We start from the raw sequence: 17,166 nt of genomic DNA, 5'->3' as shown, positions 1-17,166 counted from the left end.
TTAAAATAGAAAACTCTCAAAAAAAGAAGAAGGAAGGTTGTGGAATCTATGAGGAAAGATAACAAAGCACAAAGTATTTTTTAAATGATATCATCAAACAACTGACACAAAAATGCATGATGATGATACTTTTTGAAAAATACATCCCAGACAAAAGATAGAATCTAGTTTCGTTTAGAGCAGTGGTGGACAACCTTTTATTTTTCGCGGCACACCTTAGTGGTAAGCATAGATCGAAGCTATAAGGCATACGGTTCATGGCATCACTAGTGTGTCGCGGCACACAGGTTGTCCACCACTGATTTTTGAGCTCATAGCTAGTTTTACTGTAGGAAAATGAGGAATATAGATGAAAACTTTGTTACTAATTAATTAGCCACGCGTGTATAGCCACACAATTTAAATTCTCCATTTTCATTTCACATCTTCAAAAAATTAGCAATTGTCTCATCCTTAATGAATCACTTCTTTATAATTTTTATGAGCGCTAGAAAATTAATTGCAAATTATCATCTTAATTAAAAGTCTTGAAAATTTAGGAAATAAAAAGTATATAGGATGTGAAAGCTTTCATTCATGACTCAAGCAGCTTTAATACAATTGGTATGCATGAAGAAGTGATGAACATTTATAAAATATTCATGCTTTAGTTTTTTCTTTAAGTGAAGACTGATTTCCAAGTATAAAATTAATGGATGAATAAAAAGAGTTTGGTTCATGTTTTAGTTATAATAAGCTACGATGGTGGTTCCTCAATTTTTTATTTTTATCTTCTTTGCGGTCAGGAAAAAGCGAATAGAAAAACATGAACAAGCAAATGATTATATGTAGTATCGAAAGATGTAGAATTAAGGAAGTTATTTTTCGATGCACTATTTACGTAGCACCATAAATAATTAGACCAAAAAAAGAGAACATATTAGAGATTAAAGAAATTGAATATTTTGTGAAAGATTAAGATGGTTGATAGAGTCAGAGATATATTTACAAAATATATGTATGTGTTGGAATAAGCATGCATCACGACATGCATACAATAGACTAATAAAATTTTAATGTAGATAATTGATGTCATACCTAGTCATAATATTTAAAGACATGAAGAATTAAATCAAATGAGAAATAAAAACCAAAATAAATTCATCAATAATTTTCTTTTATTAAATTTTAAACATAAAATTTATTCAAAACATTTTTGATTTCTTTATTATTATTATCAGTATCTCCAATAGCAGGTTCTAGCAATCATATTCTTGATTCAATTTATGTAGCACAAGACAATATTTCTTTTGAAACTTTTTGTGTAGTCGTCTACAAATGACGTCAATAATTTATAAAAATGTAGAAAGTTTGAACAAGAATTTTCAATTCCGGTACTCAAACATATAGTCAGTAACGATTCTGAGAACATGAATCTAGGCACTTCTTACAAAATCATTAAATATGTCATCACAGTATGATCAAACGGTCCTCATTTTTGATAGCTATCATTCCTGAAGAGCATAAGTCTGTTAATCAATCCAGAATCTGGCACCATGCTGACGTGACTCTATCAAGGTGTCGAATTTAGAATTTAAACTAAATCATTCACCAAGTTAAAGTGACGTCGACCTGAGGTCGGATTTTTGATCGATTAACCGATTTGCGCTCTTCGGGATTTGAAATTCAGATTTTATTGTACATTAAATAGAAGATTTTAAAGGATTTGCCACTGTTTACTTTACATTTCATCCCGAGCAACACAAATGAAGAAGACTCTATCACGCAAATGATTACAACCATTTGGATGACACAAAGACTTTCATTTGGTGGTAAACAAATGAGCTTTATTGAAGCTTAAAAAGCTCCATGAGTAGCCTTCTTCATTTGTGTCACTCGGGTTACAATATTAAAATTTTCTTCAACAACTTCACTTAAAAATATATAAAGTTTGTTTGCAAATCCTAGCCTGACTAAATCAGATACTGAAAGTGAAGCTTTATTTCTCAACTTCTTAGGATCATCTCCATAAGTATAGCATTACCAAATTTTGCAACAGAATTTTTATGACTTTTTCAATAAATTTTGTATTGCTATAGTTGATTTTTTCTACCTGATTACATCCATTGCAATTTATTCTAATTAATAAGTTTAGTTTTCAAACTTTTACTTGATTCCTTATAAAAATATCATTTATTAATTCAATAATCACAACAGTCCACAAATCGGGATGACATTTAATTAAATATACTAACTGAATTTTAGTACATATTAAATTATACATTTTAAATTTCCATTGAATATGGAATACACCGTTCAATATTTTCGCAACACTTTTTCAACATTAGGTACCATCTATAGGCAACCTGTGATATTAAAAACTGCTGGAAAATATTTTTTTTCATTAATTAACACTTAAAGATAAGAAATTACTTAATTACAACTAATTAAACTATTACAAAATCATAATTTGTGTTCGTATTGTATGCCGTGCTTTATCGGGTGTTGCATTGTTTGTTTGTTTATGGGAAAAAAATTATGAAAATGTGCGAGGGGAAAAAATCAATAAATAATTAAAGAAGGCATTTAAATAATTGTTCAAAGTATAGAGAGTGTGAGGCAATTAAGCGCGCATTTTATCCATTAAATGATATCATAATGTATGTTATAGCTTTCAATAAACTCTATAATTGCCATAAAGTGTTCTTAACGTTCTCGATGTTGTGGCTGGAATGTCTGAATCTGTTAAGACTGTTAAGGTTGCTGGTGGCACTTCCATAATTATTTTTGGTTTCTCATCCATTGTCATTGAATCAAGAAGATCAATGAGTGATGGCATTTTCTTTTGTCCCATAGTCATGTCACGCATATCATCATCAGGTGGTAATGTATATGGTACTTGTCCTTTTATTGGTGAGCCATCTGGCATCATCCAACTAATTACACCACCCATAAGATAATTTGAATTTTGCTCTAAATATCCATTATTATCTAATTCATTTGGTTTATTTATGTAGGCATAATTGTTGTGACTTGCAGCACCTTGATGTAAATAGTTACTTTGCACATCTTCTTCATATTGATCATGACTTGCCAAGTTATTCGACTTGTCTGCTGCTACTTCCTCATGTGAATCTTTAAAAATGGGATTTTGTTGATTATACTGTTCTCTTTGTAAATAAGCTTGTCTCTCATCTTCATGACGTTGACTTTTCATTTCTTCATGATTCTCCATTATTGAGTCCCAGACTGCAAAAGGCAACAAGATAAAGTTAAAATTACAAAAATACTGTCATTATTTAAATGATTTTATTTATTATGTAAATTAATCAAAACAACAGCCTCCCAAACAACAGCAAAAAGTAGCCACAGACAGTAATAATAATAAAGTAAAATATGAAGGGTACCGGTAAGTACGATGCATGAGAAATGATGAGAATCATTTTACATCCAACCGAGGTCATTTCCTTCATCAACTTATGAACTTTCTTCCGTGTTGTTTTCAATAAGCGAACGTCTATTAAAATTTCCAGAATATTTATAAGAACCGATTGATTCCCCATGAAATATTCATATTCAATGCTTCATCACATACGCTTCAATAAAAAGTTGTTTAGATGTGAAGATTAAATTAATTATTGCGTGCCTTCACACATCTTTTTTAAACTTCATTTACATTGAGTATGGACGATAATCAATAAAATCTAAGTACGATAAAAGCTGAACGAATGAGAGATATAAATGAGCACTTGAGTGTCTATACAGCTAAATACGAGATTATGTTTATTTACTACACGTCTCATGGACATAACTACACTTTACTGTAAATGTACAAGCAAGCAGACGATATATTGCATATGAAAATATTTACATTAAGTCTTTGTCTAATTTCCCCAAGTGAATAATTAACTTTATTTGTACGGACAGAATTGAAAGGATTCACTTAAAATTTATTCACTGAAAACATTAAATCTGAATGTTAAGCTATCTGCCCTTAACCTTTGTTGTACAAAGATACATTTTGCGAATTTTGCAGCCATAAAAAAAGGTCAATTATGTTTTATTATTATGAAGAAGGTACTTTCGCATGCTAATTCCTTTTGAAATGTTCATTTTACGTTCCGCTAAAAATGTAAAGGGGCTTTCCCGAGCTTTAATGTCATTAGAATTTCACCATGCAATTTGAATTCTTAAAGACTTTTGTTTACTGTCTGTGTTTGCACATGTGATTCTTTGGAAGTATTTGAACAGAATTTTAATTCCTTTTGCTTATGGATCTTAAAGGCTAAATACACCTTATTCCTTATTGCATGGCTATTATCATGTATTATCCCATTATATTAATGACTACACTTTACATGTAATACTTACGTATATTATTGGCATTTCTTTGATAAGGGTCCATTTTATCCAAATGTGATTCCTCCATATCATTCAGCTTTTCCATACCATAAACCATCATGTTACGTTTACATTGCGAGGCATTTGCATTATGTTTATCCTTACAATAGTCTTTAACTTGCTTTGCAAACATCGAATATAGATGAGAGAGCTGGAAATATACAAGAAAAAATATTTTTATTGGAATCAAGTCTCTTCTTTGTCGTCTATTTGACATTCATATATTTGTGATGGCATAAGTATAAGCACAAGTAAAGAATATTTTGAGTATGCAACCAGAATTCCTTTCCAATCGATTTTAGCCTACTTTCTATAAAACACTTGCTGATTTATGGATTTGGCCTGATTTTGTTGCTATTAATGGATTTAAATTATTCATAATCCATAAATGTATTTTTAAATAAATTTTCTAGTATTAAATCCAGCAGAGAATATGACTTGAATGCAACTGATAATCTTTAAATCTACAAAAACAATGACAATGCAACTTATTTTGATTCCTACTCAAAAAAATTGAATTTTTCATTGTCGTATCTTTTTGGGGATTTTGTTTTCATCATTCATTCATCACTGCACACAATCGTGTGTAGCTTTATATCGTAGAAATTATTTTGAAGCATCTTTTTTGATTGTTCTTATACATGACGAAATACGAAAGGAGGAAAAAGTTTGTTCAGCAAAGAAAAGTAGTTTATTCTCATTCATGCTTCCCGTTCATCTCTTTCCTTGTTATTATAAGTTTTTGGGTAGAATCCACTTGACCCAAAAAAGCATTTTTCTTTAAATAAGATGATAAACTTTTTAAATGAGCTTTTTTTAACTCAAAAGATTACGATTTAATTTCTCAAAAAGAAAAATAAGTTTAGCAAGAGAGACAAATTAGAGAAATGAATGATAAGATTATGTTGAGAAGCAGAAGAGAAAGCAATGAAAAGTTTATTTTATTTACAGCATCATTTGCTTACACTCACGAAGAAATACTATTTCGACGTGATAAATATGAATTAAAATTTTATGAGTTTAATCAACTTGCAGATGTAAACATGAGCTACAAAATATGAGACTAGTCAAAAACGGATCTTAAAATATTAATACATATCAATTTATAACGTTCATTTGAAATTTGAATAATATTTATTGTACATAGTTGAAGACCCCTTTTCATACAAAAGTTCAGTCTGTTTTTGAACTCTGAAGAATAAACATCATTGTAAATAATTTAAATCCGTAAAGAATTCTTAATTTCAATTGCAATTACACATTAAAACGGATAGATATAAAGTTTGACTTATCGCTTGCCCTGTACAGAACCTTATAATCCATTGAAATATCCATTAAACTGATATAAAATATTATTATTACCATAAATTCAATGTGACATCATGTTTATTGAGCAATTACTATATTTAATTTATCAGTGCCTCACGTGGGAGTGTCATTCAATTAAATCTTATGACGATAATCTTAAGAAGTTCTCTTCTACCTTTTCACGTTGGTATTTTAATTGCACAATTTATTCACAGTATAACTTTTCATGAGTAATTTTGGAAATATTTCACACTAAAACTTTATACTGACAGAAATGAGGTTTAAATTTACATATATAAAGCAAAAAGTAAACAAACTCAAAATTAGCATTTCAAAATATAAAAATAAAGTCATGCTTTCATATTAAATATGTAGAAGACGCGCAAATAGTTTACATAACAACAATCAATGCCCGATGCCCGCATTGTTTACGATATTGACACAATAATAACTCACCCACTTTTTCTTATGTCTTAAATTTAGTTGTTTATTAAATCTAAGCACATTCTTAATTTTATGAGCATTGCCATCAACATTTAAAATCTTGTTTGCCATAAATCACAAATCGACTTTTTTTTGGTGGCGACAGTAATCAAAAAAACAAGAAAATCTAAACTTAGATGATTAAGAAGAATTCCGGGAATGTTAAAAAAAGCACCAAAAATGATACAGCAACAATCACATTATAAATGACAACAGATATAGAATTGGGAAGAGTTTTTTACCGAAAAAAATATTGACGCGACGTGTTTGAGTAAAAAGTAAAGAAGAAGGAAAAAATGTTGACGTGAAGAAAGAAAAAAACAAGAATTCATGAAGAATTTTAATCCATTCCAATGCGATTTTGGTGGTGCCGCGCTATGCCGATTGTGTCCGGGTTCAAACGACTGTCGCGTCTTCATCTTCTTCTTCTTCCTTTTCATGAATTTTTTATTGTTGTTAAAAAATTTATTGAAAATGGATATAAAAAATTGAAAATATATCTTAAAGATTCAGACCAAAAATGTGCGACATCAATTGCCGATTCATCACATATAAATAGGATTCGTGCTGTGAAGCAATAATTTTGGTGGCGCCCACACTAACAAAACAATATATGAATGACGAAGACTCTGTCGAACATTTCAGAAAGAAATAATTTGCATGAAAAATTTATAAGCGCAATAATATTCGAATATTGTAGATGAGAAGTAATGGAATGCGATATATTGATTTAGCAGTCTTGAATCTTGATATTTTATCTTTCTAGATCTAATACCGGTAAAGTAATAGATTACTCTTGGGAAATTTCCACTTAAAACCACACGGGAAATTCAATCTACGAAGCATCAACGCATCACATTTTTCACGCGAGAAATACGCAAAGAATAATGAGGTAAAAAATGCTACGCGACTAAGAAGATTGTAAGCTATGCATAAGGTTATTGTGTGCTTGCCGATGGCCTTGCCAAGGTGTTTTGTATTTTCTTTCTTCTACGTTTAAAAACTTTGTTGCCCGGAAAGAATCTCGTCGCTTCAGCACAAAAAAAGTAGTTGTTCTACGTTTAAAAATATTTTGGTTAGGAAAATTGCTGATTTTTTTAAGCACTGCAGATTGGTGTCGGAGTAGAGTAGAATATAGGGCTGTGGTGGTCAGCCGCGTGTGCGGCTTCGGTCGTGGCTTACCACCAAGGCGTATCGTGACACAAAAAAGAGTTGCTTACTACTGATCTAAGGGTATCGAACCATAAGTAGGCAAAAGCTGCTTCGAGTTTAAGGCTGCTTTGGTCAAATGGTTAAGAAACAGACCCGAAATCTGTACTCCTCTATATTGTGAGTATCATGGTTCGATTCCCATCAGAGTGATCTCTCAATTATTGCATGCAGTGTTGTCGACATGACAAAAATCCACAAAATGCTCAAGGCATTACAACTGTTGAGTACCTTTATGCAGATGAAAGCTTTAAAAGAAATTTATGGAATTCCCAATTTTTATCCGCCCACACTGATAAATTCTTGAAATTTATTAATAAACATCTTCACGTTCTCAATGAAAACATCCACAAATTGAAATTTATTTTTATACTTTTATGGAAATAAAATTTGACAAAAAGCAGTCAACGTTCGGTTTTAGTATTTACTGCTAAAATTGCTTGATCGAAACGGAATGACAATAAAATAATATTACAGTCGCAACTTTATGCATTATCATTAAGTATTTACATTTCCTGCACAACTTCGTATTTTTCGCACTGATTCAAAATGAATTTTTAATAAGTTGCAGTCAATTTTGCAGACATGGACTTAAGCAACTCATAAATATTCTTACTCAATTTAATAAATTTCTGGCTCAACTTTAACTTTTCAATGTTAATTAAATCAACTTACTTTTTCATCTCTTGATAGAAACTCAAACATTGGAATTGACGATGTTAAGCACTGTTCGACACAAAGTGCCGTTATTACTAATAATATCACAAATTTTCCTTCCATTATTTTTTATTTTCAATTGACAGATTGTTCTCTTTTAATTTTTTATTTTTCAGTCACTGTATGTAGGTATTAAAACTTTCTCAAAAAAAAAGAATCAACTTCCTCTTGTTTTCACAAAACAAAAATAAAATGAAAAAATCGAAAACTTAACTCAGCGTTTCGACCTGTTTGATATCCGAGAGTAAAATGAGTAAAATATATTTTACTGTGCAAGCTTTATAATATTTAAAAATACACAACATGTGTTCATGAGTCTCACAACTCTTCATATGAGAATGTGAGTTTGCATCTACACACTGATCAATAACTTGTGGCGCTTTTTAACACTACTATTTGGAGTGGATTTATTGAGAACTAGACTTAACTGAAGATTAATTAAACATTATCTAGTAATGACGCATTTTGTTCCACTCAGGTTTCGAAGAATTTGGGATATATTAAATAGCTTTGGAAGAGTAAGCTATTATCATTTACCGCTAACGTAGGGGTGCTAAACGCTATTCCTGAAAATCGAATGCTTACTTTCTTATTTGAAGCATGATCCAACTTGATACCTAGGTTATTACAGAAGATTTTCCTTCAGACTATATTGCAGTCTAATCAAAAGCTTCCAAATAATGTTAAATTTCACTTTGGCGAAAACAGCCGAATTTGTCTATTGGGTGTCACTTGGTTCTAAGTATACTGCCGCCTTGTCACCGTAGTGACAACATTTCAATATGTGCCGATCTGGCACTTTCCTAAGAACTAGTAATTTTACGACCTAAATACCCCTGTCTCCAATTCCTGAATCAACTTTAAGCTTCCATTGCAAACATCCAGTCCAATGACGCCAACCTCCAGTACATTGAGAATTTTTGTCAAGCGACGGATTTGGATCGAATTAGGTTGACCAGAAATACCTCATTTAATTTTACCCGGATATAAGCTATCTTTCAACTTTTCAACTGTTTATTCATAAATTCTATTTAGTTTGCAATTTATGAATGCATCTTTGATAGAAGTTGCAAAGCTACAAAAATTTTGATGATTATGTAGAACCTTTTATTGATTTCGGACCATCTCTTATCGACTTATTCATGAATAAAACTGTACAGCTGAAAAATGAAACATTCATCTGAAAATCAGAAAATACCTAAAGTGCACTGTATCATGCACAAAATTACCTATGTAGTTTACCTGCCATTTTTAGGCATTGCTTATAACAAGCGTAGGACAAACCTAAGATGAACATATTCACAATCTTAAAAAGCTAGATAATTATTTATTTCACTAAATCTTCTCACGATTCAACTACATTCGCATTTCGGCACACGTCAAATCGGACATTGAGTGTAGAGAACAACAGAATTAAGAGTGGATGGGTTATGACGTTATATGTTTTTTAGATCAGATATCGTTGCCTCATATAATTAGCAATAAATGGTAAAAATGATTCAATGAGATTCAGCCCACCAAAAAAAATGAGTTATCAAGAATTCAGGAACGGATATGGATATACGTAAAGAATTGAGATCTCATGAGATTAACGTATAAAGTAGTCGAAATACATTCACAGTAACTGACATTCTCTTATAATAAAATTTATTTATGAGTAAGAATCATCCACAACAATACACTGACTTAATCACATTTTTAATTATTAAAAATTCATTCTTTTATAGTCTCTCTCACTCACTTTTTTGTGTAAATGATTTTTATTTATAAGTTCCATAGAAAATGTCGTAAACCAGAGAAATAAATTATCAGGATGACATAATATGATTTTAACCCAACGACGTGTACTCAAATAAAAATATTGAAGCTTGATGAAATGCAGCAGTTAATTTGTTACATAATTGTGACGTGATGAAAACGTTTGCTGTATTTTTAAGCAATAAATCTGTGTATTGCATTTCGATGACTTTATTTGGTTCTCATATATGAGTCATCGTAATTATTGTACATGGCCTTGGAGAGTCCGGGATATATTGATGATGCAATTCGACTTACACCTTCACCAGTACGTCTAAATTCATTTATAAGACCCAAAAGAGAATTAAATGCTTCATGTTGAGCATTGAAGAATTTGTTTGCAGCACCTGACAATTTTTCTCCATTCATTGATGCCAGAAGGTTCAATGAGTCTGGTAAGCTTTGAATGTTTTTCTCATTTGCTGATACTAATCTTATCCATGATGATGATACGACAGTAAATGATATTAGAATTTTCAAAATTTCCATCTGACCTAGTTTTAATAAAGTTTCAGACACAACTGACAAGCTTTCATGTGGCCCGATTTTATTTCGCCCGTACTGCCTGTACATTTATTCATTATATTCATGATAAAAATTTGCATTCTTTCACACTCATGTATGAAAATGAAAGAGACTATCTGCATAAATGAACGTTTGTCTAAGTAAATTTAACTTTGTTATGGACAACAAAAATGCACAGTATTTACGCATATTCAATGATTATTATGACTTTAAAAAATTACTCAACAAAAGCATCATTTGGAACTAGAACTTTGGAATGAAGAATTTTAATTAAAATTCTGATTGATTATATGCTGAAAGCAAGGAGCATCATGCAGGAAACTTTGAGTGCTAGAAATGTGGAATTGAAATTTATTCTCGCCGAGTATCTAGAATATTCTTCTGGAATCTCCATTTATGCATTAAAAACTTGAATTAAAAATTCCTATTCAAAATAAATTCAATTAACATATTTGTAAGCAGTTTGTCAAGGTTGAATTATCATCAATTGAGTTGATTTATTGTGGGGTCGTTTATTTATGACGTTTATGTCTGGGGGACCTGATGAGGTCTTCCTGGAAATTGCTGACTATTTTTCTTCAAACAAGTTCTGGTCTGTGTATGTAGCACTCTTTCAGGGTACAGAGACGATAATATTCCATCTTGTTCCCATGAAATATGCTGGATCGAGCTATCATTTCTTAAATGAATGCCTCTTGTTACCCAGATGACGTAACGTTCCTTTTTACAGTAAATTGGAAGATCCACGATAACTAAAACCCGGAAGGCACATGGAGATGAAATGGCGAAAAATCCAACCCTAAATCAGCCTGACTCTGGCTTCAAACTAGCTTCAATGTAATCTAGCCTCATGTCAGAGTCAAGATTACCTGGGGCCTGATTTATGGCAGTTTCTGCGCTGTATGCTTTCCGGGTATTAGATGTATAACTTGAATAAAGTACTATTGAACATCATTTTTAGTTGACGTGATTTATGAACGACCTTTAAAATCAATTTTATGAAATTTACCGGCTATGCATGCGAACTTTAATCAATTGATCGACAAAAAGGTTTGTGGAAAAATCCCTCATATAAATGAGATAATTATCGTTTTTGTGATGATTTCATCGAATATTGTTAATGAACTTTTTGTTCATCGTTCATCAAAATAATTGATATTTCATGGAAATTTACATGCATCTTTGATTGATAGAGGAGATTCCGTTAACAACAATTAGTTTCTTTAAAAAAAAAACTCCAGTAGTCGCAAAAAGACGACTCATCCTACCGCGGTAATTCAATTTATTTTTTTTATTGGATCTTGATTTATGATGCGGCTTATTAGTTAAAAATTTCGATGGTGCTTTTGTTTTTTTGCTCTCTGCAGAGTTGATGATGTATCCTGTTTATTGACATTTTGATTGGAATTTGGGATCTATATTCTTTTATGAGTGTTCTGGAATACTTTTATGGCTTACATCACAATATGTATATATCTTGTAATGAATAATTAAAGAACTCTTGGAATGGCTGTTGATAGAGACAGTGTAACATATGGTATTGGTAATTGGCAGAAAGCAGGCAGCAATTGAGCCAGCATCAGACGCCAACTAAGAGAGGCTATGAATCTGTTCTAACAGTCAATGAAATGCACTAACTCTAACTAAATATACTTGCTGAGCATGCTGATGATCCTGCTTCTAGCTTACTTAGTCTTGAGAACAATCACTTTGTCTGCTAGAGTGTACTGCCATCGAAGTAAGTAAAGAATAATTAGAACTCCTTCCAGATTAGCACAATGTGTTCGATAGGATATCGCTATGACACCTTATTTACGGTAAGACTTGACATTGCCGTGATGATAGAATCCCATCCATTTTTGCTCATTGATTTTTAATTTCGTCGCATTGTGCCACTTGGGCTCATCTCTAGATTGGCTCTTCTTAAGGTTCAGCAAAATCATGTAGCATATCGTCTTAGAAACATACGTATTCTTAGTTTCTGTCTTAAAAATAGTCCAAAGAATCATATGGCATATCTTAGGCAACTCTGAACAAGTACTAATTATGGACAAAAAAATACGAGAAGCTATTTTCACATCATTCATCATTATTACTTCTAAGAACAAGCTTAAAATAAATGTTTCAATTAGGTGCTTTATATGAATGCCTAACAAAGATAGAAGAACAAAAAAATGAATTTAAAAATCCGGCTTGAACTAGAAATCATCTTCAAATATAAAAAAAGTCACTTGACGTGAAGGATTTCCGGAACTAGTCATAAGAAAATAAAGTACACAACAAGTTTTTTTAACGAATCAAAAGCACAGTCAGTTTTTACGTCAACTGAGAATATTTGAAATTCCTTGACCCGAAAAAGACTTTTGACTGAGTATTTTCGACTAACGAGCACATTTTGACTTTATGCTTCCTCTTTAAAATCCCTCTTGACAAATCGATTCTTCCTATTTTTTAACACATCTCTTGATCTTCTTTTGTTCAATAACAAGTTCGATTTTTTTTCTTACGTATGGATGTTTACGAAAAATAAAATTTTTAAGTTATTACTCATCATCCATGGAATCGAATATTGGAATGAAAAAATCTTCTAAAAATGTGCAAATTACCGACATTTAGTATACTTTATTCTACCTACTTACTCAATTAAGTCATCGTCGACTATGATCATAAATAACATTATCTGAGAATAAGCTAAAGAATTTGGTATGAATTGAAGTGTCAAGGAACTCTATAGAGTAAATAATGACATCACACTGAGTCATCAGATGATATTTTATGAGATGAAAAGTATTTATGTGGATCTAAGCACGTGATGTACGCGCAGTATGTAATTTTATTATTTGAAGCCTTTTCAGTATTGCAGCACAGCAGGTAAATGAAGCATTAATCATCTTTGTTATTCAAACCATGGAACAATTGAGAGATTAAAAGATTCATTTGCATTAATTCACAATTTATAGGCAATATTTCCGTCAAAAAAAGTAAATCAAAAATTTTAAGTAGACACTTCTAAAATCACTCTATTAGCATACTTATACAGGCGGCGTCCTTCATTTATGCTTTATCAATTGATTAGAAATTCATTAGGAAATACACAAAACTTGTATGACAAATAACAAAGTTATTTCCTACAGAAGACTTGATCGAACTAGGTCTTTAATCTCGGTCACAACTCTGTGATTTCCCACTTGAGTTAATTCATTCCTGAATACGTCATACTTGTTATTCCCGACTAAATTTGTCACCGTTGTCTATATAATCTTAATGGCGCCATAAAGACCGGTCTTTAAGAAGAAATTTTTAAAAAATATCAAAAAATTTGAAAGTCATGAACTATGAATAATTGTTCTTCTTTATATCTCATCACGTCAAACGAAAGTTTGTCAACCAAAGCGACATAAATTAAATTTTATCAATTTAAAAATTACTGACATGAAAAATTTAATTTAGCGTTTAAATGTTAAGTATTATTAAATTAAGTTCTTGTTCTTGAACTTTAGAGCTTTTATGTGCATTGTGATGGTTAATGAAAGCAAAAGTGTAACTAATAATCTTTTGATTTTTGAAACGAAATTTAAGTGAACTTTGGGATTTTCAACTCAAAAATTTTTGGAATTATCGGTAAATGATGTCAATCCGTATAAATTGTAAGACATGAAGTTGTCCTGATGTCACCATGATTGCTGATTTCCATCCATTTTTAGGGCGAAAAATCCGGTTCACCGCATTGAGCTCCTCGAGGTAAATAAAAAAAATTATTATTGAGGAATCTGACCAGATTCCCGAGCAACCCATTAGTATCTTCTTCAGTTCCGTTCTATCAATATGCAAATCAATAGGTAATCTACGAATTTTCTTGAAGTTCCTGACCCATTCCTTAATCTAACTTTTTCCACAGTTTCAATTTTCACTGGATCTCGTAATTTTAGGAGATGAAGTATCTAAACTTATGATTAAGAACAAATTTGGGTCACATACGATTATGAACAGCGTTATCCAAGCACTTAACTGCTTATGGATATATTCAAACCAAATTGCAGGCACAATCTGTTTAAATTTCTCTGTCACCACTTGAAGCAATGCGTTGAAACAAGGATTTAGCACCTCTAACGAATTGCATTAATTTCAAGAGGCTTCAATGTTTTAAGAGAAGCTTGATAATTTGCATGGAAATTTAATTCAATTGCGTTTGAAGTATTTTGATTTATGCTACATGTATAATTGTTGTTTGAAGCTATTAACATAGGTTACAAGGTGATGATTACAATGAAATTTTAAAGGCGCATTTCACAAATAATAATAAAATATTTGGAGTGGCTGGTGGCCTTTCATGTTCAGTCAAGTGATTTCCTGCAAAGTCTGTCGAACTGTGAATATATAGTCTAAAAATTCATTGAAGATGACTCGATTTGATTGAAAAAAGCATGAAAGAAAAATGCAATTTATTTTTATGTGCATTTACCTATTTTAATAAAATTTTAAATAAGTATGAAGTTATTGCTGTGACTCTCGTTTACCTTCAAAATGTAAACTTGAAAAATGTCTCCATGACCTATCGTTCAGTGCATCTTCCCAATATGAAAAGAGTCATTATAAAATATGCATTTACGAAATGAGTCATTTAAAGGAGGTAAGTATTATTGATATTAGCATTGTAAATATTTTTAAGGATGACTGGGAAATATCAAAAACATCGACTCGAATATTTGCGTCGTAAAAAAAATTCAAGAACTGATTTTGTTTTTACGATTCCAATATCATATCTTCTCTCTTTCCTTCATATTTACTCAAATGATATAAAAATAAAGATCAACAACAAAATGTCATGAAATAAATTGATTGAGACGAAATAAAAAGAATTTGCGGAGAAAAACAAGCCTCAAAAATTTTAAACAAAAATTGGAAAATACAAGATCATACTAGAATCTAGAGTAAGGGATTGTCATTTCTACTTTAAATGATCAAACACAAGAAAGAATGAATGCCGAGCGACACAAATGAAGAAGGCTTCTCCAAATCTCTGTTATTAACAACAAATAAAAGCCGCCTTCTTGTGACATCCATATGGTGCAAAATTTAGGCGGCTTCCATTCGGTTGTATACCAAGAATCAAGTCCAAAGACATGCTTGATACAACAATTCTGGTTGACTATTTGGTGGTAAACAGGCAGCGATATGGTTGCCACACGTGGGATTGGGGGGACTGGGGAAGCCGAAATCTAACCAATTTCCAACCTTGACAGTGCATACCTCGTGGTATCCTCTGATACCGCTTAATAATCCGTTGACATCCGAGCTATGCGCCGTGATAAGCACGTTTAACGATAAAGTGAAAGACTATCCAAACCATCTCGTCTGAAGGGTGGCAGCACCACAATCAGACAATCAGAAGGGTAAGGTTTACAACCGACCAACATATACAACAACAAGCAACATAAGTTAAATAGCGTTTTGTTCTAACATAAGCTCCACATAAGAACATACTGAAGGTAAGTAAATAAGTAATGGATGTCACAAGGAGGCAGCTTCCATATGTTATTAATAAAAAAGGTTTCTGGGAGTTTGAGGAGTAAGACAGGGTTTGGCGGAACCTGAAAAGTTCCGTGTCTGAGCTTTCTTCAATTGTGTCGCGTCGCTCGGGATGACAAGAAATAAAAATACCAACCAAAAGCAACATCAAATGAGGATAATAATTCATAGTGACGCGCCAAAAAAGACAAAAAAAAATAAATAGACGGAATGACATTCTTGTTATATCCACCAAGAATTCCCTCCATGGCCATTATATTTGTTTCTTTAATAGACAAGATTAATTTCGACCGCCGTGCTTCTTGCTGTAATCTTCTTCAATTCTAGCATATCATTGAAATGTGATAATTCCGCGAAATATTCGTCGAGTAAAATGAATTGGCGCCGCCGACATCGGAGACGGAGTCATCAACACAATAACAATAAACACTTTTTAGCATTTTTGAATATTCTTGCTCAATTTTAAAATGTGATCAATTCATAAATCATTCATTGGCGTAAAGGCACATTCTGGAGACGACGACGTCGTTTCTTATTTGGTTATTTTTTTTTTTCTTAATTTTCGTCGCTTCTTTTATTTTACTGCCATACTATATGAGGATACTATAAAAATAAATTTGCGAATGCTATTTTTAGCTAAAAGCATGTTTTTCTCTGGAATCGTTATTTCTCACTCCCATCTAAGGTATAATAATTTATTATTATACATTTTGCTCTCTCATTCTTTGTATCACAATTTTCTTATACGCTATACAGGAGATGAATTGAGTACAAAAATAAAAAAAAAACAAGATGAAAACACGGATGTGTTGCTAAAACGAGAATCAGAAGCTTCTTTGGCTAATTCTTTTTATTAGCGTCTCTCCTCACACACACGCAGGTGATGGAAACTTTTGCTTTATCAAAACAATCTTGTGAGACAATAAATTTAATGAAAGCCTACATATGCTTTGTAATTTAGATTCTTATTTGCTATGTGACATACTTTGCATGCCGGCATATTAAAGACATATAAATACTGAGGAGTCGAAGTAGATTGAAGGCGGACAAGTGGTGGAATGGTTTAGTACTTCGGTATCTTATTATTGCAATACAGGACCTGCGATGATGGGTTTGAGACTGGACAAGAGAAAGTTTTCACTAGTTCTTTTTACCAAACAAATAAAGAGCATGCTCACATACTAAAAGCATGCTTTTTTCATACAAAGTAGCATGCTG

General features: G+C 31.8%; 1 protein-coding gene across 1 annotated transcript; it reads right to left on the bottom strand.

Annotated features, from left to right (window-relative positions):
- Positions 1–1,139: 1,139 nt before the first annotated feature.
- On the bottom strand, positions 1,140–8,359 carry Reg-5 (Rhythmically expressed gene 5). The gene is made up of 3 exons (XM_070638271.1): positions 8,056–8,359; positions 4,351–4,531; positions 1,140–3,228 (listed from the first exon to the last, which is right to left on the bottom strand). Exons 1-3 carry the CDS (start codon positions 8,158–8,160, stop codon positions 2,654–2,656), a joined length of 861 nt encoding a protein of 286 aa, XP_070494372.1. The 5' UTR covers positions 8,161–8,359; the 3' UTR covers positions 1,140–2,653.
- Between the last annotated feature and the right edge of the window lie 8,807 nt (positions 8,360–17,166).

Source organism: Chironomus tepperi, unplaced genomic scaffold (genome assembly GCF_022539635.2).
Source record: "Chironomus tepperi strain 1889 unplaced genomic scaffold, CSIRO-AGI_Ctep_v1 contig_172, whole genome shotgun sequence".
In the NCBI taxonomy this organism is placed as follows: Eukaryota; Metazoa; Arthropoda; class Insecta; order Diptera; family Chironomidae; genus Chironomus; species Chironomus tepperi.
The sequence above is the reverse complement of the archived record's forward strand: the minus strand, read 5'-3'. Positions and strand labels throughout refer to the sequence as shown.